The following is a 22,290-nucleotide window of genomic DNA, read 5'->3' as shown; positions in this document are numbered from 1 at the left end:
ACTGATCTCTTTATGCTTACAGGCATTTTTGTGATTACTGATATTGTTAATGCCAGTCACACTGCTTTTTAATGAACTGTTTTTAATGGATTTGTACCATTTTATTCTTTTTAGTTGCTGGGAATTTTTTTAACAGAAAGCGGTAAAGGTAAAGATTCCCCTTGACATTTTTAGTCCAGTTGTGTCTGACTCTAGAGGGTGGTGCTCATCCCGCTTTTCAAGCTGTAGAGCCAGCGCTTGTCCGAAGACAAGTTTCCGCTGTCACGTGGCTAGTGTGACTAGGGAATGCCATTTTACCTTCTCACCGAGATGGTACCTATTTATCTACTTGCATTTACATGCTTTCGAACTGCTAGGTTGGCAAGTAGCTGGGACAAAGCGACGGGAGCTCACTCTGTCGCATGGATTCGATCTTACTACTGCTGGTCTTCTGACACTGCAGCACAGGCTTCTGCGGTTTAGCCCACAGAAAGTGGTACACGAACTCATAAACTGAGTAAAATGGTTCAAAATCCCCTTACTTCTAGTTTATAACTTTTACCTCTTATTTCATAAGGGAGTAAGATGTGGTTCACCTTTTGTAATAGGGCAATGCTAGACATTAAACAGTCCCAAAATAATTGGAGGAAAAAGAACTAAGAACTGCTATCCTTTTCACAAACATGAGCAAAGGCATTGGACTAGAACAGCTGTCCTTAAACAGGCATTCTCCAGATGTTTTGAACAACTTCCATAAGGCACAGCCAACAGCAAGGATGAATGGGATTGCAGTTTAAACTAGTTAGAATATATTAACTGGAGTAGAGAGAACTATGAGAAATTATCCTGTACAAAAGATGTCACAGTTTAACCTGCGCTTTGGCATTATTCTCATGATACACAGAAGAAACTCACATGTTTCTACAAACTTTATTTCTATATCAAGTTGTATTAACCTTCATTCCACACATTTCAGAAGAAATACAGGCGGCAAAAACACTGTGCAAGAGGCTAAGGCATTCATTAAAATGTCAGTTTAATCCTTATTTTACTCTGTTTCTCCAGTGACAAAAAGGTGTACGTTTTTGGGAGACTGGAGCATTTGGGCTGCCCGCTCAACACCCACCACAGCAGCCAACTTCTGTGCATCATATTTTGAGTAAAACACTGTGCAGGTCAAGGTAGCTTCTTCTCCCCCACCTGCCAATTTCATCATATTGCAGACCTCACTATAGAAATGTGGATAGGTTGGCAGTTCATAAAAAATGAGGTTCCGGATGCCTCTAATCGAGTACCTGAATGAAAGGAAAGAGATTTATGCAACTACTGCTTTCCAAAAGGATACCATAAAAGTTCTTGGTAAGTCCTGCCAATGTATTTCAACAGCAATAAAGATGGTTTGTGTGATTTAACTGAATCCCCAAATCCTGGATTTTCACCTAGTGAAGACTGCAAATGCTTCCAAACTAGTATAGGAGTAGAGCTGAAACCCAGGAATATGAAAGTAGTTTCTGTATATCACAAGCCATTAAAAGCATGGTATCTGAATGTCTGAAGAGCTCCCCTTGCTTTCCTGTTGATATTCTTTTCTCTTCCAATATCCACTAACAACTTCTCATCTAATCTCCCCCTGCCTGATATCTAACAAGCCAACAGCCTAAAAGCCCAGTCTCCTGTATTAATTCTAGCCACCTTTGTTTGTGCCACTGAACTTAGAGAGTAAGAATACCACCCAATTCTTGGGTGTGTTAGAAGGAACTTTAAATGTATAGTTTAACAGGAATTGGTGCCTACAAATCAAGAATTTCTTTATCTGTCTCTCTATAACTAGTTAGCCAGAAAACAAATGAAAAGGGAACTGAAGCAAAACGTATATGGGTCTTCTCCAAAGCACTGATGCTTTTACCTAGAAATGATTTTGGGCGAGAGCTTAACAAATTAAGTTTTTTGACTACAATGTCCAGAATCTTCATGAGCAGTGTTCCCTCTAAGCTGCACACCTGCATAGCGCTGTATCAGAGCTGCACAGCCAAGTCATGTTGCTGCCTATTTGCTTCTGGTTACGGCCAGAACCTTGTGCACATGGGGCAGGGACCATTCCCAGCAATCTAGAGAATTAGAGGGAACGTTGTTCATAAGGATTCTAGAGTTCACAGTCCAACAGTTACTTTTCCAACCTCCGCTTTTCTGAATTGGAGGGAAAGTGTGTAAAGTTAAAGTCTCAACTGATATGGAGAGCTCTTACTGTTCTCACTGTTCAGACTCATTACTACCCTCCATAGATAGGAGGACATAAAATGTTCGGAAAGAAGAAACAGATCTTGAGCTTCCCCCTCTATGCACAAATATTCCACATAATTTGGTACATATGGATAGGACTTGGGTGAACAAGGAATAAAACTATTTTAAGTTAAGGGGCCCAAAATAATAGAAGTATGACAGCACCAGTATTTTCAGAACCAGCTCCATATCCTTCTTACTAGGGGATTTTAACTGAATCAGCTTGTTCCTGCTTTTTCTTATTTTGCTGACATACTTTTGGAGTGTTTATTGCCCTAATTACTTTTTCACTCCTGCTTCAAGACATATTTATACACTGCTCTGGAATCTGCAAGGAGGAAGGACCATTTGAAAATGTTCTAATAAGTCAAATAAATATTTTCCAACTGTCTAAAACTGGGTCTATGCACTAGCTTTGGCCAGAATCCAATTTATCAATCAAAATGGCCTAATTTGGACCAATTTCTGTGAGGCCCAAATGGAAACTGAATGGCTAGATTTAGTTTTAGGAATAAGTATAGCAAATATACAAAACATGTCAAACCAAGGGTTTAAGTCACTTTAGCCCGCTCCTTTTTTAAAAAAAAGTAAACTGACCTGTACACAGAATCCTGAAAGCAGATATGTGAACTTTGCTCTCCTAGTTAAGATCTATCAAATCTCCAAATTTCAACTACACCAAGGAAACAAACAAACACGAACTTACAGCTGTTTTAGTTTTCCAACTCAAATCAATGGGAGGCTTTACAATCTGATTTGGATACAGGGCATGGATCAAATCAGAGAGGGCACAACCTTCTCTGGATCAAATCGGGTTCCAATCCAGAACCCTCAACTGGCTTCCAAACTGGTTTAGGGAACATGTACAGAGTCCTGGTCTATACCTTTCAGAGAGCCAAACCACTCAATAAGCTCCTTAATCAGTAACTGTCACAGAAACTAATTTGCAGCTTTGGTTCTAGAACTGAAGAGTAAATACAACAAACATTTGTATGTACATTGTAAAGAAGAATCCTGGTTCGTCAAGGGTCAGCAATCAAAGACTTTGATTTGTTCCCTGTGGCATACAAACTCAGGATGCAGCTAGCTTTCTGGCTTATTTCCCTCGCAACAAGCAAGATAATTAAACATAACACACACACTGGATTAATTATCTGCATTGTCAGAGGAGAGATGAGCCAAAGAGCCATTACTCCCTGCTGAGGCTGCAGGTCACCAGGCAATCAACCATGGATTTCAGTTTTTTTAGCTGCTCCTACTGGTGACATGCCAGGACAGTGGCTTGCCTATAATAGGCTGGAATTCCTTTAGTTCCAGTTTGTCGTGATTAGCTGTAAGTGGCCATTCCTTCAAGAGCGTGCATTGTAAAGTGGTCATGCATAATTCAGAAAACTGGAGGATAGTACAGGAAGCTTTCCATAATGTTGGTACAGTAATTTTAATATATTCATTTTTCATTTCTTTGACATAAAAGTGGGTATGACCTCATGTAGCCCTCCTACAATAAGGCCAGACACCAAGAGAATTGCTCGGTGGTTTTGATATCTGGCTGCTAAGTCAGAGGTCGGGATTTCAATTCCCCACCGTGCCTTCCTGAGAAGGGCTGGACACAATGATCCACATGGTCCTTTTCAGATTTGTAGTTCTAATATATCTAATATCTAAGGGACCCAACTTACCTTTTATAAAAGTGGAAACGTTCTGTCAAAATTAGAAATTGTTTATCTCCTTTTAGAAAGAATTGCCTTGCTCGGGAAATGCCGGATTTACTGGTATATTCACACATATGAGTAAAACTGAGCTCTTCCTTCTTGAAATAGTTGCGAAGACGCACATAATCAAAATAGGAAGGAACGTAGATGAGCGTATGTGACATGACTGCATCACGATACTCAGGCAGCACTTTCTCAATGAAAAAATGAAACCTGATTAAGAAAATAAAATAGTTGTTCAGAGAGGCAGCTGGTGACTCTGTTTTAGAAAACAACAACAACACACATATTATGGCACCTCTAGATTAACAAATTTTATTTCAGTATGAGTTTTTGTGGATTACAATCCACTTCTTCAGACGTGGAGAAGATTTCTGTGTGCCAAGATGTGGAATTTTGAGTGTAATGAGTGTTACAATAATTGGGGGGGGGGGGGGAATATAAGGAAAGCAGCCCTGAAACTGGTTTCCAAACTGGAATACTGCATTTTTTAAACTGGATACTGCATTTCTAAAATGAGGTTTGAACACCAGTTTAAAAAGTCACTGCAAATCAATCAGCCAGCTATCCAGCTCAGTCTGGAAGCAAGGTCATTGTACAGGAAGTAACATTGCCTTATGAAAGAATTTCTTTCATGTCTAACAATTGAACATGTTTAAAAATGATAAAATGCCCAAACAAAGGAGCAAATTATTAAAATGGATTTCTAGGGGATCTATAAAGTTCTGTTGAATTCCTAGAGAACTGTTTAGGCATCAGACTTTCTGACCTGACATGTGTGTCTGAAGACATGTGCCGTTATCTATGAAAGCCAAACTGGCAATAAAATGTGCTAGTTGCAAAAATGCCACAATATTTTATCTGTATGTTTGTTTATACATTTTTCAGCCTGTAATTTTTAAGAAGCTACACGCATACGGTATTTCAGAAATCAGTCTTACAGCTATGAAAAACTATAGGCATAGATGCTTAAATAGAAATCGATTCTTGAACTTTGTGAAAAGCTGCAGATATGATTGCCATCAAATATTTTTTCAATTACGAAAAGTTGCAAATAAGAAATGCAAAAGCAAAACTTAAGTTGTATGAGGCAGGACGTGGGTCAGAACAATCTATTTCAGTAATAAATTTTTAGCTATAAAAGTTACAGACAAAAACATATATTTCAACCCAAAAATACAAGAGCTTATAGCCTTGCTTTCAGACTTGGCTGAAGAGCTGGCAGACTGTTTCACTTTTCAACTGCTGTTCAACATTCATCTTCTTAGCACAATATTGTACACATTTTCTGAGTTGCTTTTTTTCACAATTCCCTTAATCACTTCAACACTCTATACATACAAAATTCAAAACTGACATATGTGAGGGTGTGAATGAGTAACAGAGTGAGTGAATAACTGAGTGAGGGAGAGAAGTTCCTGCTTGAGCACAGACATGTGAGCAGGAACCTGACAAAATCTATGTTCAAGTTAGTATTCTGTTCCCACTTGACATTAGCCACACTGAATTACCCCATGGGGTGTGCCCAATTGTTAGGGCTTCCTAGTTTGCTTTTATAGTATTCTTGCAAACTCTAGGGCTTCCCCAAGCCTGTTCCAGTCTTGTACATGGTGTCCTTTTAGCTGTATAAGGATCCTGTGAAGAAGTTTGTTTCTGATTTACGGATACTAGTTTTCTATACCACAGCAGAGGACAGATTAAATATTTAGATTAATATATATTGTCATCAGATTTTGATGGTTTACTTTTTTAAAATATAAGAAAACCCACATTTTCCAGTCTGCTACACTGATATCAGAAAAATTGTAGCTGTCATAGGTGGAGCATAGCACAAAAGGCCACATTACCTTGCATCTATTACAGAAACAGAATTCTCAGCTTCCAGCTTGCGAAAAACATGAGGAAGCTGTACCACAACATGACTGATGGAGCCCGTCAATGGCACGTTCCTTACAGCTACCTGCAAGAAACCATGGCAGAAGTGAAATAAAAATAATGTCAGGCTTGAATATCTGAAATCAATTCTTACCTAAAAATAAAAGGAAAAACAATTGTGTCTTCCTCAGAAAAGCGTTCCAAACGCAAGGTCACTCCAAAGAAGGGCCTGTATTTTTGTAAACAGGTGGCACATTTCGCCTGCTTGTGGTACCTGGAGCGGGCTCTTCTCTGACTATCTCAACATACTCACCTGTCCCCTGTAATTGAAGCAGTGCTTATTGAAGATGGAGTTGATATGCGGATGTTGGAGGGCACCAAACAGCAGGGTCTGGCGATAATACTTTGACCAGTTATTTAAACTGAACATTCGCACCCGTGAGAAATCCACTCCATGAGATTCCAAAGGTAACAGATTAAGGTGATTCATCAGGTGCTGTGAGCATATTAAAAATAAAAGAAAAAAACATTGTCTGAAGTCTAGATGCAACATTAAGAAAAGGAGGGGGAATCATAATAGTGACTGGGAATATTAAATAAAACACTCTGTTCTTTGCAGATTTAAACTTCCACTATTGTTTCTGGGAAGCTTTAGTTCCTTCTCAAGAGTCATTTGTGAAATTCTGCTTCTGCAGCATCCAAGAAACTGGAGCTCTCTCTTCATGGTTGAAAGTTTCCAGAAATCCAATTTGTATTATTACTCCAATCGTGAACAAGTGGGTGTTTTTAGAATGGTTAAAATTAAAATATTTTAGCTAGTTTTATTGTTCCTACAGGAGAAAGAAGAAATATGGAATATTCTCAATATGGAGAAAGGAGGCGTCACAAAGGTCATTTGCTTTTCCAAATTTCTCACATCTATCCAGATCTATTTGAAGCACCCTTAGAGCATCCCATCATCAGCCCAGGTGGCATGTTGCTGCTGCCTCCCATCATCCACTACCTGAGGCAAAAACTTTGTTCTGTCTAATGGTAAAGATGGCACTGTAGATGATGCATCTTACAAACCAAACCAATTAATACTGTGACACATTTAAGACTTACGGATTTTTTTTCAGTATACATTTCTATGGCTTACAATCCTCAGAAGTGGCCTGTAACCCACAAAACCACACAATGAAATATATTCACTAGTCTTAAAGGTGCTACAGTACTTTCATTTTTGATTCTGCCAAAAAACATGGCTACTTCTGTGAACATGGCTGTATCTTATCTGTGAACATGGCCACATTTTATCATGGTTTATATAGAATACCGTAATATGCTAAAAAATCATTACCAAAACATGCTCCCAGTTCTGCATTAGGTAAACATCAGCTTCATCAATTATAAGAACTTCTATTGATGAGAGAAAATCATAATCTCGCTTCTTCTCCCCCTCAGCTCCAATTACAGTCCTCAGGCCGAGGGGAGATGCAATGATGATATCAGAAGAATAAAATGGCGCATAGAGTCGCATACTCTTCTGAAGAACAGCAACACCTGTTCAAATACACACACACACATACACATCATTGTTCAATAGTTAAATAACAGGAACCAGGAAGCAAACAAGTGATTGAAGAACCTATTTTTGTTGGTGGGTTAGTGCCGTAAGAATGACTCAAATGGCTTTTGAGAATGCTCATTTCAACTTGAAGCTGGCCTGCTAGAATCTATGGCCTGAATCTAGCTGCTAGCCCCAGCTAGCGTGAATTCATTGAGTCTAATGCAGAATGGTATCTCAATTCCACTGATTCAGTGGGTCTACTCAAGTTGTGACAACCATGGGGCTGAAATCCTGAAAAGACATCAAGGGGGGGGGATTTAAACCAGTTCAGATAAGAGGCTTTAAATACAAACTTGCAACCCTCGTCAAACTTAACTGGGAGCAAGCCCCTACGAGCATTGAGAAGTCTATTTCTAAGAGAACATATAAAAAACTGCATCATTGTGCATTCACAATCTACAGTTAAACTGACCAAAAAGCATTCCTAGTTCCAAACTACTTTTAAAGGGCATGCATTAGTCTTATTAAATTTACAAGACATACTGGAAATGGACATGGAAAGGGGTAACCTCTGGAGGGGGGGCTGCCTCTGAAAACCCCTCCAAACCTATGGAGGGCTATATCCCACCCTTGAATTTGCTGCCATCACCATAGTAACATTAGCCCTGCAAGGACACTTACTAGTGGCAAAACTGGCTTATCTCAGCAATGGAGAAAAGCCAATTTTTTCTGATGGAACACATGAGTCCTCTTTTTTAAGAAGAATAAATATCATTTCCCTTCGAAACAAGGCATGTAGCCTCATGTTTACAAGTGAAAAAGCAGGCGATGGCAGCAGCTGCTGCTAATTTGAAAGCAGCACCTGGGAGAGCTACTAAGATACCTGAAGGGCCCATATATATAATACTGGCCTCTATTCTAAACCTATTATAGTGCAGGGCTGAAGTGGCAACTGCAGACAAGAAACAACCCATGTTTATCAAGTGCTGTTAAGGGGACTCTTCTTCTTTCAGCCTGGCTCACAGATATGCAAAGAAAGGAAAACTGAAGGGAACCATTCAGCAACTTGCCTTAATTAAGGTGAAGCCTACCAGTGGTAATAATAAGTATTACTTGACATTCTTATTGTGTTCGCTAATACCTTATGTAATATCTTTGGGAATACCGAGCCTGAAGCCTGCCTTCTCACACATACAATCCTAGACACCAGGCCATAGGAGAAATTTGTGTAGAGTACACGGCATTAAACCGTCATGAAATTATAGATTCCTGAAATGGTCTTGGCACTTTCTGCTCAGTCGACATTTAGACTCACTGCACCTCACTGAGGCGTACAAGAACTCAGCTGGAAATCACAGTGTTGTAACTACATGATCACCATTTGGCACATTAACCTTATACAGTGGTGCCTCAACTTATGAATTTAATTGGTTCCAGAACTCCGGTCATAATTCTAAATGGTCGTATATTCACCACATTTCCTATAGGAATGCATTGAAATGCAATTAATCCATTCCGGCTGAAGAAAAAAAAATCATCAAAAACAAAATACTGTAAGACCCTTCGGAAACGCAATTAATCTGTTCCGGCTGAAGGAAAAAAGAAAAGAAAAGCAAACAAACCCTGCAAGACACATCGGAAATGGGGGGGGACCCAAAAAACAAACCCTGCAAGACCTATCGGAAATGGGGAAAAACAAACCCAAAGAGCAAACAAACCTGAAGACCCATCATAGCATAGAAACATAATCCCACCACCCAGCCCAAAACCATACCGCGAAACCCACCCAGAACAGTTTTTTAAAAATAGAAAGCAGCACCTTACGTTACCAGGCAGTCCGAAGCCTTCTCCAATCACACACTCTAACTGCTGGGGTGAAAGAGCTACAAAGAATCAGCCTCTTCGCCACCAACGGTTAGCAATTTGAATTCCCCACCTTTTTCTGGTTGTAACTCAGAGCTCCAGTCGCAAGTAGAAGCAAAATTTTGTGGCCGGAGCTGGTCGTAACTCAAAATGGTCACTATGTCGGGCTGTTCGTAAGTCGAGGCACCACTGTATCTCGGTTACTGAATTTCTCCTTTCTTCAGGTGCTGTTTGATTAACAGCTATAGGTCTCAACATGGCAATCAAATTCAGCTTTAGTTCCCTCATGACTTCTAAGATCATTTCGACAAAATATCCTGGATATATGCAAGATCCACTCCATTACATATAGATCAGTTCCTTTGTGGCCTCCATGGCTTTGGGAGAAATTTCACCATGTTTCTTGCACTCCTCCACCTCAGCAAACTGTTTTGAGCTGAGGAGAAGTTAAAAAACAACAGCAGCTCAAGAATAATTGTTCCTCCCAGCTACTATAAAGTGCAAAGTAACCCTTTCAGTTAAAAATAAATTAAATAAAGTATTTTTCATCAGCTTTCCAATGTCAAGTAGAAAATATATGCACTCCCTCTCTAGACCTCTGTTTGCCCACCCCTCCATCACAGGAATGACAGAATTTGGAGTTGAACAATAAATGGATAATAATAGCTTCTCTGTAGCCGTTCTTAATGACTGCTTTGGTATGTCATTGTACAATGCACAATCAAGTTATAGCAACTTGACATGAGACCATCACATATTCCAAGTTGACCCTGTGATTGCCATCATTCCTGGCGTCTCTTCTTGTATAGAACCTGGGCTGTTAAACAACCAAGCAAGAGGTAGCCAGGAAATGCAGGCCAAACACAGTGGAGGACACTCTGCCCTAGTCTTCTGTGTGATCACAGGGTACAGTATATATATCACCACCTTGCAATGAAGCAACCGGCTGGGTCAGCAGAGCTGCCCAATTCTCTCATCACAGTTTGGACTCATGAAATGACATAACACAATTTGATTTTGGAAGCTCACAAATTTTGTGTGTTAATCATTCCTTTCCTTTGTATCTTCTTCCACTGAAACATACTAAAAGGATAAGGGAGCTAGACACACTCTACCAAACCAAAGTAACTTCTGATGCTCTGGGGATTCCACCCCCCATTGGTGAGAGTCAATGGAATGGAGTTTTCCATGCAGATTTTTTTTAAACAAGGAAAAGCTACTGTCATTTGAAAATTATTAGCAACATAATGAATCAAGAATAGTACTTATCAAATTGGAGTTCTGACACCCACTCTTTAATAGTAAGAACCACAACAAGGTTTTTCCTTAGCAAGTTAACTTGATCCAAAAAATAGCAGGGACTGCTACTTTACAGAAAAAGTTGTAAGCTTAGTTCTAGTAGTGAAAGCAAATTTCTGTGCTGAATGTATTCAAAAGATTCCCTAGTTCACAGTTCTAAACTGGGTCAACCACCTCCATGATGAATGGTTTCATAACTACTACATATAATTTCCCCCCTCTATCTCCAAAAATTGGGTTTTCAAACAAAATTTTGGACATGAGTAGAGACACGGGTACTAAAAGCCCTCACAACATGTCAAAATCAACCCAATTCCCTTTGAGGTCACAAGGGGATTTTGAAGCAATTTTTTAAAATTTTATTTTAAAGACTGGGTGTGGGGGGAGTGTTGGAGGGAATACATGCAGCCCACACATGGAATAAATCTCTGCATTCATCCTTTCTTCCTTTTGTGCACTTAACTCTGGATGGTGGACCTAAACGTTCTAACTGGAAAGACAAAGTCGATCTCACAAGCCTGAAATCTGCTCACTACTGAGGACAACACACAAAGTGACTTCCTTCCTGGTTAGTTTATCTGCAAATTAATTATTCTTACAAAAGGAAGCATCAAATCCTTTTTCCAGTTTCTATTTCTTATGCCAGAATGACTTAATGCACCATGTGGTCACTGCTGGGACATTTGGCATGGTTTCAATTTGGCACGCAGGAAAAAAGTAACAGACAATAACATGCTTTGAACTCTGACACTGTTTAAATACGTAAGCTACTGATCACAGGATTCCATTACCTATCCTGAAGTGGTCATCAATGTTTCCAGCAAAAACGGCTTCATAATCTTCTGGCCGTTTCAGATTTGGAGGCTTCTCATCTGGATCTGAGCCAAACTCTCCCTTAAACCGTTTTTTGTTACTCACATCGATTTTCTTTTTATTTGCTGATTCAAGGAGATTGATTAAAATGTGCACAACACGTAAAGCAGATTCTCGGAACGGCACCACCATCAATACCTATGTAGAGAAACGTAAACACAACCCATTCAATATTTTGTGAGAAAGGGTTCTTTTTAAAATCCACATTGTCAGATACTGGCCACCGATGGCTAACCCCACCTGGTTTCAGTGTCACTAAAAACAAAGTTTAAGAACCTCTAAAGCAGGGTAGGCAATGAGTATCCCTAGAGCCACACATGGTCCCCAAAGGTTGTTTCTGCAGCCTCCTAGCACTCTCCCACTCCCTTCTCCTTCCCACAAAAAGGCCCCTAAAACAGTGAATTGTAGCTAGAGCCTTCCAGGAATGGCAATTCACATTTAATAAGGACAGAATATTCACCTTAATCAATTTAACATCTCAAAATGCCAATTTTCAAACTGGAAATGAAGGCCCCATCATTTCCACTTTCTTCTTTTGTGTTTTCTAGCATTATTTTGGTGGCCTTTGGGAATCCAGGGCAAAGAAGGTGGATCCAAGATCTACCGTAATCCACCATCCCTGCCTCCAAAGATAAATCCTGGAGAAACATTTTTTTCTATTTTGGTGTTCAATGACAGAAATTTTGGACCCAAGTTTAAACAGCAAAACTGGCCCAGCTTTTTACAAATTGAATAAATGCAATAAGAAGGGGGATTTGATAGGTGGCATCACTTGATACCTTAATGCATGACACTTCTAAACTGATGGAATAAATCAGTGGAGATCCTTAGTTTATCATATGACAAGAGAATACAAACAAGGCTGTTCCTTGTAACCACCATATCATGAATGGTTTTGTACCACATTTAGGGACTCATAATGCAATATGAAAGAACTCTGAACTCTACAGTACCACTGCAATAACTATACATTCATTAAAGTACTTTCACCTTTGGTCTTGTGAGTCCTTGATCCCTGAAATTATCATCATCAATGCCAGGTTTCTGATCCCTTCGCTTAGCATTATTGCTAAGCACTTGTGCATTTGCCTTCAAGACATGGTTTAGGGCATGGAGACAGTAGGCATGGCGAACTTCCTCCCCATTTCTTAAAGCAGTCCTCTCTGGGTAAAACAAGTCCTTGTATGAATTCATAATGCAGAAGAGCTCTTTTTGCAATGCAGTGAATGGGTGATCTTTTGTACTGGCTTGCTTTGAAAGGAATGGGTTGTTCACTTTTGGCCAAGTGGATCCTAATGGCTTTTGAAGATGAAGCTGTTTCAGATCCACTTCTTTGTATGGCTTAATCATTCCAAACTTCTCTGATGAAGAAGAAACCACTAGCTGGCCCAGCACTGGCCACTAAAAGGAAGACAAACACAAGTTAAGTGTAGCAGAACAAACCTGCCATAACCCTCAAATCTGTGTGTTTCACTTAAGGCTCAATGCAGGCTCTCAAGTGACTGTTGTTTTTCAGTTTACAGTGGAGACTCTCCACACTGTCTTCTTCCCAGCTGGCTTTGCCAGAGGTTATATGACATTTGTGAGGTTCTCTTACTCATCAAATCACATTTTGCAGTTCAGCTCTGCAGTTTAAAACAGCTATGTTTTTGAACTTTAGTGTTTGAACCACCCTTAAAACAAGGTGTTGTTGTTGTTTTACCTTAAACTTAAGGAAGAATTCTAACTCAAATAACTGAGTATTTTGTGCATTTATTGTTGATCCTAAAAAATGAACCACTTACTAGCAGTTTTGGAATTTTATTTTATCCCTATAGATCAATGTAACCTTATTTTAAAAAAGAAAATGGAACTGAACTTCAATTTATCTTCTCAGAGACTTTGTGAAGATCTTGACTTCTCTTTTTTTTAATGAAGGTGAGCACCACTTATGCATCAACTAGGTTGAATTTATTTTTTTTAACTTATATACATTGACCAGTATTTTGGTCATCAGCTTAATTGGAATTATTTCTTCATCAGTGGCAGACTGCTGCTGATTAAAGTTTTCCTTTTTTATTTCAGGGTGTGTGCAAATTCATTTCATTGTATTCAAGTCACAGGCACCCTAAAACTGAAAAAGTAACTTTTTAATCAACAGCAATCTTCTGCTGACTCCATTGAGAAGGTGCAGCTACACAAGCGGACACTCTCCATTGAATCCAAGTAACAAATTCAAGAAACTGATCCAAATTTGGAAACAGGATGGATTATTACCTTCGTTTGGCTAGCAGATTTTGAGTGTGCAAGTATTTTATCTATTTCTGTTTCATCCAGTTCTTCACTCATATGACATTGAAATGGATCTGTGTCAAGAGATTTAAAACAGTTATGTGAGTGACTTGTATTTTTTTAAAAAATCAGCTATAAAGTGTTTAAAAAGACCTGATTACTCAAAACGAGCAACAGCCACTTGCAGAAACAAACGATTATTAAAACTCTGCCAATAATTTGAAATCTAACACCACATGAAAAACATGTCTTCAAAGATAGGTGACGGGACCCCTCTGCAGCACAAAGAACAGCAACATTAAATGGACAATATTTCTAGAGATTATACCTAGTTTGGAAGGTTCATAGATGAGCACCTTCCAGATGTTATGACTCCCATTATCTCTGTTGGCCATGCTACCTGAGGCTTTTGGAAGTTGTCATCCAAAATATCCCAAGGATGGCACAAGATAGAGTTCAGTAGGTATTAAGTGTCTCTGCCGACTGCTTGACAGTCCTGTTTGAACAGGCTCAAGCAGGCTCTGCAATCAGGAGGCATATCTGGCCTCCAATTAGCTTGTAGCCTCCACTCATCCTCCTTTTTAACCTAGAGTGGTCAAGTAGTCCAGATAGGCGGGGTATAAATCAAATAAATAAATAAAAATAAATAAATTAGTAAACTCTACCTTTTGTAACTTCTGGAGCAGAACTCCCTTCTTTCTGATCTGCACTAGCATCTTCACTCTCTTCTGGAAAATTGGTTTCCAGGCTAAATTCAGATTCATGTTTTGCATCAGTGAATTCTTCAATATCTTCATGTTTTAGGTTAATAGAAGTAGTCGAATCTTCTGGCTCCTCCTGATTATTTTCCTGTGACAGAATTTCTTTACCTATGACAGATCAAAAATGAAAAGGAATAATGAATTAGGTGCCTGTGAGGAGCCACTGAATGGAACTGCATTAACCTCAGTGATTGTAAGTTCTCAAATAATTTATTCATTTTGATTTCAACCCTCAATTTACAGTTCACAGTATGTAAGCAAAAAAGCTTATATACTATAATTTAACAACCTTTTTTTCACAACTGAGATACAGGTTTTACCTTTCAAAGACCCATTCCATATATTTTTAAAAACTGTGATTTGTTTTAATAAAATTTCAGATTTGTTTTACATTACATTAGAAAACAAGTGATAGTTGTAGTTACCAAAGCAGTTTACAAGAGATATTTATGAAAGCACATGGTGGTAAACAATGTCCAGTTCAGCAACTTAATTGTGAAGGTCTGGAGGATTTTTTTTTACCTTCCTCCATTAAGACAACAACCATCACCAGACAGACATTGAATTTTATTGAATAAAGTAACACTGTATTGTGGGTTTTTCTTTCTTCAGTGGCGAATTATATTAAAAGACACTATTAAACAGTTAATAACATTAAACCAAAACAAAATTTAAACCAATTTAAAAACACATGCATAAAGTCCACCAGTTAAAAGCCTCTTCTAAATTAGGTCTGGCAACATAATATTGTTCAGACTTGACAGAAGAACAGCGTTTGCTTTCGCTAATCTGGCACCTGGGCTCTATCTCATCCAGTTGCTTAGAAGCCCTTATAGGTGAGCACAGTTCAAATGTGGGAAGGAGAAACAGTAATGAGCTGACACACTCCTGATTCAGGAAAGAGAGGAATGAACTGGGACGCTCACTGGAGGGACCAATAAAACTGTTCTACCTCCTGCTTTTTGGGCCACTGCTCTCCTCCTCACTCCCTTCTAACATATCCTCAGGAGCTCCACTTACTCCAGCTTCTCTCCTCCATGGTCTCCTGGGTCTGCATTTGGATTGCTCTGCCTGCTCTGACACCAGCCAATTACAAGGCACGTTTCTTGCCCACAGCATTTTTGTTCATGAGGTAAAGGACAAGACATCCTCCTCCTTCCCAATTCACATACAGAAGCCGAGTGGAGTTACAGCTGAATCTAATTTTTCTATTGGAGATGGCATGGTACCTCCCCACCAAGCAATGAGTGCATCAGGCTAACTTAGGGCAGGATACATGGTCCACACAGGTCTGTATTCTAAATATTCATCCCCCACTAGAGGTGGCTGCCTCACTTTGTCTGATTGCAGGGCCTGCCCTATTTGCCCATGACAGAGAAGGCATATGCATGCTGTAAATCTAGTGGGAGGGGGGAAATGGTCAGGTGGAGGTGGTTATCCATTTTATACCACCCCACCCCCAGGAAATCATGAAAACCAGGATTTGAGTACTCTACCTGATTCTGATTCTGGGGCATTTCCTTCGTCCCCCGTTTCTCTTTCCTCCTCATGTTCATCACTGTCCTCTTCTATTTCATCTTCATCACTTTCTTCTTCTGATTCCTCCTCTTCCTCATTGTCTGAATCTGGAATGGTCTTTAACGTGGCCAGTAGCTTATGATACATGGAGACCTGTTCTGAATCATTCTCTGCATCACTTTCTGAGCTTGACTGGTCAGAATTTTCTGACTAGTGAGGGAGAAAGAAAAATATCTCACAACAGACACACTACCAAGCAAACAAGTGACATTATCTTACACAAATCAGAATATGGGGTGCAAGAAGCTTTGTAAACTCCAAACGTCAGATCATAAATTTCTACAGTCCTCCTCAGTATACTCAATGGTGAAGAATCACATGTCATGTTTGGGACTAGAACTACTATCATCCCTGACTGCTGGAGCCTCATGGGATAGTGGTTAAACTGCTGTACTGCAGCCAAAACTCTGCTCACGACCCTGGCTCAATCCCACGTAGGCCAGCTTGAAGTTCACAGCCTTCCATCCTTCCAAGGTTGGTAAACTTATGCACCCAGTTTACTTGGTGGTAGCAATGTGTAGCCTACATAATTAAACTGTAAAACACTCAGAGACTGCTTTAAGTGCTATAGTACAGTGGTCCCCATCCCTGGGCCTCCAGATGTTCTTGGACTGCAACTCCCAGAAGCCTTCACCACCACCTCTGCTGGCCAGGATTTCTGGGAGTTGAAGTCCAAGAACATCTGGAGGCCCAAGGTTGGGGACCACTGCTATAGTATATAAGCAGCAGACATTTGCTTTTGTCATGCTGGACATCTAGAGGGCCACAGCTCTCCATCCCCAATGAAGACAATTAACACAGTCAATTTTTATTTAAAATTGGTATTATTCAAAATGCCACGGGAAACCCCTACATTTACTGATGCACCTCCTCTTCCTTACCAACTGATACAAGAACACTAAATTTTATTCTGACAAAGTTGGTGCATAAATTTTGCCAACTATAACCCAATGACCTTTTCCATGTTCCAAGTATTGTGCCAATGGTTACAGGGACCCCATAATTCCCTTGTTGCACCAGTTTCAGTGGCTGCCTATCCACTTCCAGGCACAAGCCAAAGTACAGGTTTTGCCATATAAAGCCCTAAATGAATTGGGTCTAGCAGTGTTTTCCTACCGAAGTGAAAGCCTTTCTCTCGGTTCCACCACGTTCACATGTGCATTTGGTGGAGACACAGGAAAGTTGTGTCCCCACTAAGTAATGCAATTTCGTGTGCATCAGTACATGCCTACTTTACTTCTTAACATGTGGCAATTTTCCAGTGAGTTTTATGTTTAATGCACTAAACTAGCAAGCACAACTAATAGGATTTTGGCCACTATAGTTGATTTCAATTTTAGTTTATTTTTTAAAAGCCATTTGCTTTGGGTCTCCCTACAGAGAGAAAGACAGAGAGAAATGAAAATAATAATGATAATAATATATAGTAACAATAACAAAACTTACTAGTTTACAAATTTGAGCTGGCTTTTCTTTCCCAGAATCCCTGAAAATAAAATTTTAAATTAACATTTATTAAAGTATCTGATATATAAACTGCTGAGACAAATGCACTACTTAAATCCTAACTCACAAAACAAACACAAAAGCATCAGCAAAAATCTTAGAACTGTAGGACCGGTAAAAAAAATTCTGCACGTTTTGATAACTGAGCTAAGCAAAATTAAAAAAGATTACTGTTCAATATAATCTGTTACAACTTCTGATATTCTGATCAGACCCTGATTCACACAGTTCCCCTCCAAGTTCCTCTCCAAGAAAGAGAGTTTTACAATAGTGAAAGAGTTCCTTGCTGTTTGAATAACAACATTTTGACACCTCCAAGAATGGTACTGGGGAGCAGAAACAACCTCGTACTTATAATCCTAAACTGAGCCGCACCTTCAGGGAAAGTGGAATTGCAGAAAACAGCCTAAGAGATGAGATGAAACAATCTCAACGGAAACTATTATGTAAGGTTCCCAAATGGCTGCAGAAAAGTTTTATTTCAAAGGGGAGGAAATCAGACTGCAGCCCAACCTACTCATATTCCTAAATCAGAAAATCCTGCATCGAATAACATGGAAGAACAGTACTCATGATATATGTCTACCTTGGAGACAGTTTTTACTGAAACAGTTCTACACATGCTTACTCAAATCCAAGTCCTCTGAGACCTAAGGGACTTTTAAGTATTGTGAGGATTCAGCCCCTATATGACCTTGTAAGTGTTGTTTCTGAGCAAACTGGCTTTGTGGTATTTCAAAGCACCACAGAACTGCCCACAATTAGTGAGGAAATACCCTTTGAAAACTGAACATCTTTAGTTCAAATAACTGTTGCAAAATCTAAGTCACTAACCTTGTCAATGTCCCTCAACATATGTAAGCTGGAGAACGCAAAGAAGCAACCAGCTGGAATCCAAAACTTCTAGGGTCATCTGTACAATGCAAATGCCTTGGGGTCGCTGGCTACACAACTACAATTTTGGCTGAAGCAGAAACAACTATTTACCTCAGCAACTGAGGTATATCCTCTGCACTGTCTGAACAGGGATGAGTAACATTTGCTGATGGGACTGACAGATCAAAAGCACCTCATTCCCTGAGATTCGGGCCCAATACCTGAGGCCAGATTTCAGAGCCAAGATGATGGAAAGGAGACACTGTAGGCAAAGTTTGGAGCAACCTTGCCTGCAGTGTCTCTTTTCTATCATCTTGAGGAGAGGAGGAGGACCCCCAGTATCTTTTAACTGCCACGTAAATGGCAAACTGCAGCCAGCAGCTGCAGCACTTGCTGCCCTGCTAGAGCAAAAATCCCACGTCATAGACAAAATTCTAAGCTTTTCCCCCCAGTACCACAGTCATCATAAGATCCATTAGCCTGCCTGGAGAACCAAAGGAGAACAATTGTCCAAGACTTGAGCCAAGGCCCTGAGACCAGGAAACCCTTCTTGTTCAAGGCACATTAATTCAAGAAATAAAGAAGCAAAAGGTACTGCAAAAGGTACCGTGAAAACTGGGCTCTTGGTCATCTCTTGATCACTCAGACAAATAATGCACGGGAAAGGAGACGAAAGCAAACAACAATCGCTGGTCAGTCTACCAAAAGCATTCAAATGACCGATCTGAAAATTTCTGCGGATCAAAATATTGTAGCCTGAACCCCCCTGGAATCCAAACGTTAACCAAAAGAAGCAGTGCCTTCACCCAGGCAAACCATTTTCGGCAAGAAACACACCTACAAACAGACCTTCTCTCCCTCGTCCCCCAAAAGGGCTCGACTCCAGCCTCTATCATCCACAGCCAACGTAGCCTAACATTTATGGATGGCGCCGGGTTGGGGGCCGCTGACCTAAAGGAAATGCTGCGAATCCACGGACACCCTCCCTCGCCAGTAGCATCCGGTTTCAACTCCGAAGCTGTTGCTAGCACCGCTCACCGATCGTAGAAAGGGTGTTCCTCTCCGAAATCTTTGAGATGCTTCTTTTGCTTCTTGCTCAAATTGCTGATCAGCTGCTGCTGTTGTTGTTGCTGTCGGGATTTCCTTTTCCCCATGTTCGTCCCGCTTCCTACTCGGAGTCCCACGTGGATCCCCTCCTGTCGCTTTACGGCCCCGAACTCGCAGTTTTCCTCCGTTTCCCGACAGTGGGCGGGACTTAGTCTGTTGCGGTTCTTTGCTCTTCTTGCAGAAATCCGGAATTCGTAATACGGGAGCAAGATCTGCTTATATTAGAGCATCTTTCCTCCCCTGTTTAACTGTAAAGTCTATATAAGTTGCTTGTTTCTAAATGAAAATATTAAAAGGTCAACAAAAATAATGTATACTTAAGTAATATGATTCTTACACATTTTAAGGGCATACTATTTTGTTTTATTTTACTTTATGAATTTTGTATCACCCTTCCTCCCATGAGGGGAGCTCAATGTTAAAACAAGTAATGCTTATAACAGTAAATTACAGATAGTTCAAAATCTGTTTCAAAATCTGGATTTGAATAAGCAATTCACAGTGTCTCCTTGACAACCATGGACTCGATGATCCATAGGGTCCCTTCCAACTGTACAGTTCTATAATTATGATGATTAAAGGCATTTAGAACTTTAAAAGAGAAAGATAGGCAAAACCCAGCATCAAGTTATTTTCAAGGCTTAATATATTTTCCTTCTCCTTTTCCCCTCCACTCTATTTGGCTGGTTACTGTGTGGGACATAAGTTTTTAAAGAAGACAACAAAAGACAAAAATGTTGAAAGTGAGTCTGTCCTACTTTAGGCACATCATGAGAAGACAAGATTATCTGGAAAAGATAATAAAGGTTGTCTGGGAAAGGCTGAAGGCAACAAGGTAAAAGGAAGGCTAAATAGGAGATGGACTGATTCCTTACAGCCAAAGGCTTCTGTTTATAACAGCTGAGCAGGACTGTTGTGGCCATGATATTTTGGAGTTCTTAAAAAGGTAGATGAGTTGGAGATGACCTAATGGCACCTAACAAGTTTCGTCTGCAGTCCTGCCCTGGCACTTCCCTTGCACAAAGTTGTTGTTGTTTAGTCATTACGTCTTTCCAACTCTTTGTGACCCCATGGACCAGAGCATGCCAGGCCCTCCTGTCTTCCACTGCATCCTGGAATTTGGTCATATTCATGTTTGTCGTTTCAGTGACACTCTCCATCCATCTCATTCTCTGTCGTCCCCTTCTCCTCTTGCCTTCACACTTTCCTAACATCAAGGTCTTTTCCAGGGAGTCTTCTCACCAGATGGCCAAAGTGTTGGAGCCTCAGCTTCAGGATCTGTCCTTCCAGTGAGCACTCAGGCTTGATTTCCTTCAGAATGGATAGGTCTGATCTCTTTGCAGTCCAGGGGACTCTCAAGAGTCTCCTCCAGCACCAAAATTCAGAAACATCAATTCTTCAGCGGTCAGCCTTCTTTATGATCCAGCTCTCACTTTTATACATCACTACTGGAAAAACCATAGCTTTGCCTATGCGGACCTTTGTCGGCAAGGTGAGGTCTCTGCTTTTTAAGATGCTGTCTAGGTTTCCTTTCAAGAAGGAGGCGTCTTTTAATTTTGTGGCTGCTGTCACCATCTGCAGTGATCTTGGAGCCCAAGAAAGTAAACTCTGTCACTGCCTCCATATCTTCCCCTTCTGTTTGCCAGGAGGTGATGGGACTAGTGGCCATGGTCTTAGTTTTTTTGATGTTGAGCTTCACATCATTTTTGGCGCTATCCTCTTGCACCCTCATTAAGAGGATCTTTAATTCCTCCTCACTTTCTGCCATCAGAGTGGTATCATCTGCATATTGGAGGTTGTTGATATTTCTTCTGGCAATCTTAATTCCAGTTTGGGATTCCTCCAGTCCTGCCTTTCGCATGATGTATTCTGCATATAAGTTAAATAAGCAGGGGGACAATATACAGCCCTGTCATACTCCTTTCCCAATTTTGAACCAATCAGTTGTTCCATATCCAGTTCTAATGGTTGCTTCCTGTTCCACATATAGATTTCTGAGGAGATAGATCAGGTTGTCAGGCACTCCCATTTCTTTAAGGACTTGCCATAGTTTGCTGTGGCTTTTGCCAAGTCAAAGGCTTTTGCGTGGTCAATGAAGCAGATATTTTTTGGAACTCTCTGGCTTTCTCCATAATCCAGCACATGTTAGCAATTTGGTCTCTAGTTCCTCTGCCCCTTCGAAATCCAGCTTGTACTTCTGGGAGTTCTCGGTCCACATACTGCTGAATTGCACAAAATAGCCAAAGCCTCTCTTAATTGACTCATAACACCAAATCCAGAGCTTGTTAGTTGGTTGCAATTAAACCAAAGAAGAAGAATTATAATTGGACAGACAGTTTAGTCCACTCTTTATCATTTTTTTCCTGCCTTGGCCGTAAAAACAATATGAAAGAAATACTGAAGAGGCCGAATCCGGATTATGTAAATCGCATAAGGAACCTTATAAGGTCGAGTGTGAAAAACTATTTCCAGTCTGTGCCCCCCTTCAAATGTTCTAGCCCCCCTCAATTAAAAATAGCTGGTCTGTCTGTTGATTGACTGACTGGACTTCTAGGCCGCCAATCTGACCAATGGTCACTGTGGGCAGTGTACATCAATAAAAGGAGCCATAGAAAAAGAGCACAAATCATGGTCTAGTAGTCCACAGAAGCTTGTGACTTAATCTGGTTCTTAGTCTTAAATTTAATGGGTTGCAAAACTAGGACGAACCCCCCCTCCCTCCGCTGACCTCAGTGGGATCTAGTCCCAGGCAAAACGTGCT

General features: G+C 40.2%; 1 protein-coding gene across 10 annotated transcripts; it reads right to left on the bottom strand.

The window, feature by feature from the left end:
- Positions 1–895: 895 nt before the first annotated feature.
- Positions 896–22,084, bottom strand: UTP25 (UTP25 small subunit processome component). Of its 10 annotated transcripts, none has more exons than XM_078382922.1 (13): positions 19,374–22,084; positions 17,487–17,526; positions 15,959–16,190; positions 14,367–14,570; positions 13,687–13,775; positions 12,421–12,831; positions 11,349–11,568; positions 7,186–7,388; positions 6,160–6,342; positions 5,819–5,931; positions 3,939–4,184; positions 1,980–2,087; positions 896–1,274 (listed from the first exon to the last, which is right to left on the bottom strand). In XM_078382922.1, exons 3-13 carry the CDS (start codon positions 16,125–16,127, stop codon positions 1,028–1,030), a joined length of 2,193 nt encoding a protein of 730 aa, XP_078239048.1. In that variant the 5' UTR covers positions 16,128–16,190; positions 17,487–17,526; positions 19,374–22,084; the 3' UTR covers positions 896–1,027. The 10 variants fall into 10 exon arrangements, with proteins under 10 accessions (XP_078239048.1, XP_072845969.2, XP_078239047.1 ...); XM_072989868.2 differs by having other exon boundaries at positions 19,461–22,084; XM_078382921.1 differs by having other exon boundaries at positions 19,272–19,392.
- Between the last annotated feature and the right edge of the window lie 206 nt (positions 22,085–22,290).

This window comes from Pogona vitticeps, chromosome 1, assembly GCF_051106095.1.
Source record: "Pogona vitticeps strain Pit_001003342236 chromosome 1, PviZW2.1, whole genome shotgun sequence".
NCBI classification, from domain to species: domain Eukaryota; kingdom Metazoa; phylum Chordata; class Lepidosauria; order Squamata; family Agamidae; genus Pogona; species Pogona vitticeps.
This window is presented reverse-complemented; position numbering and strand designations above follow the sequence as displayed.

Bases quoted from the DNA above. Each gene is read 5' to 3' on its own strand.
- UTP25 (XM_072989868.2), bottom strand. From the start codon at position 19,576: ATGGGGAAAAGGAAATCCCGACAGCAACAACAACAGCAGCAGCTGATC. The intron at 7,389-11,348 runs GTAATGGAATCC...GTATTTGAACAG, and splicing joins TGATGACCACTTCAGGATAG to GTGTTGCTGTTCTTCAGAAG. The intron at 2,088-3,938 runs GTAAGTTGGGTC...CTAATTCTCTAG, and splicing joins CGTTTCCACTTTTATAAAAG to ATTGCTGGGAATGGTCCCTG.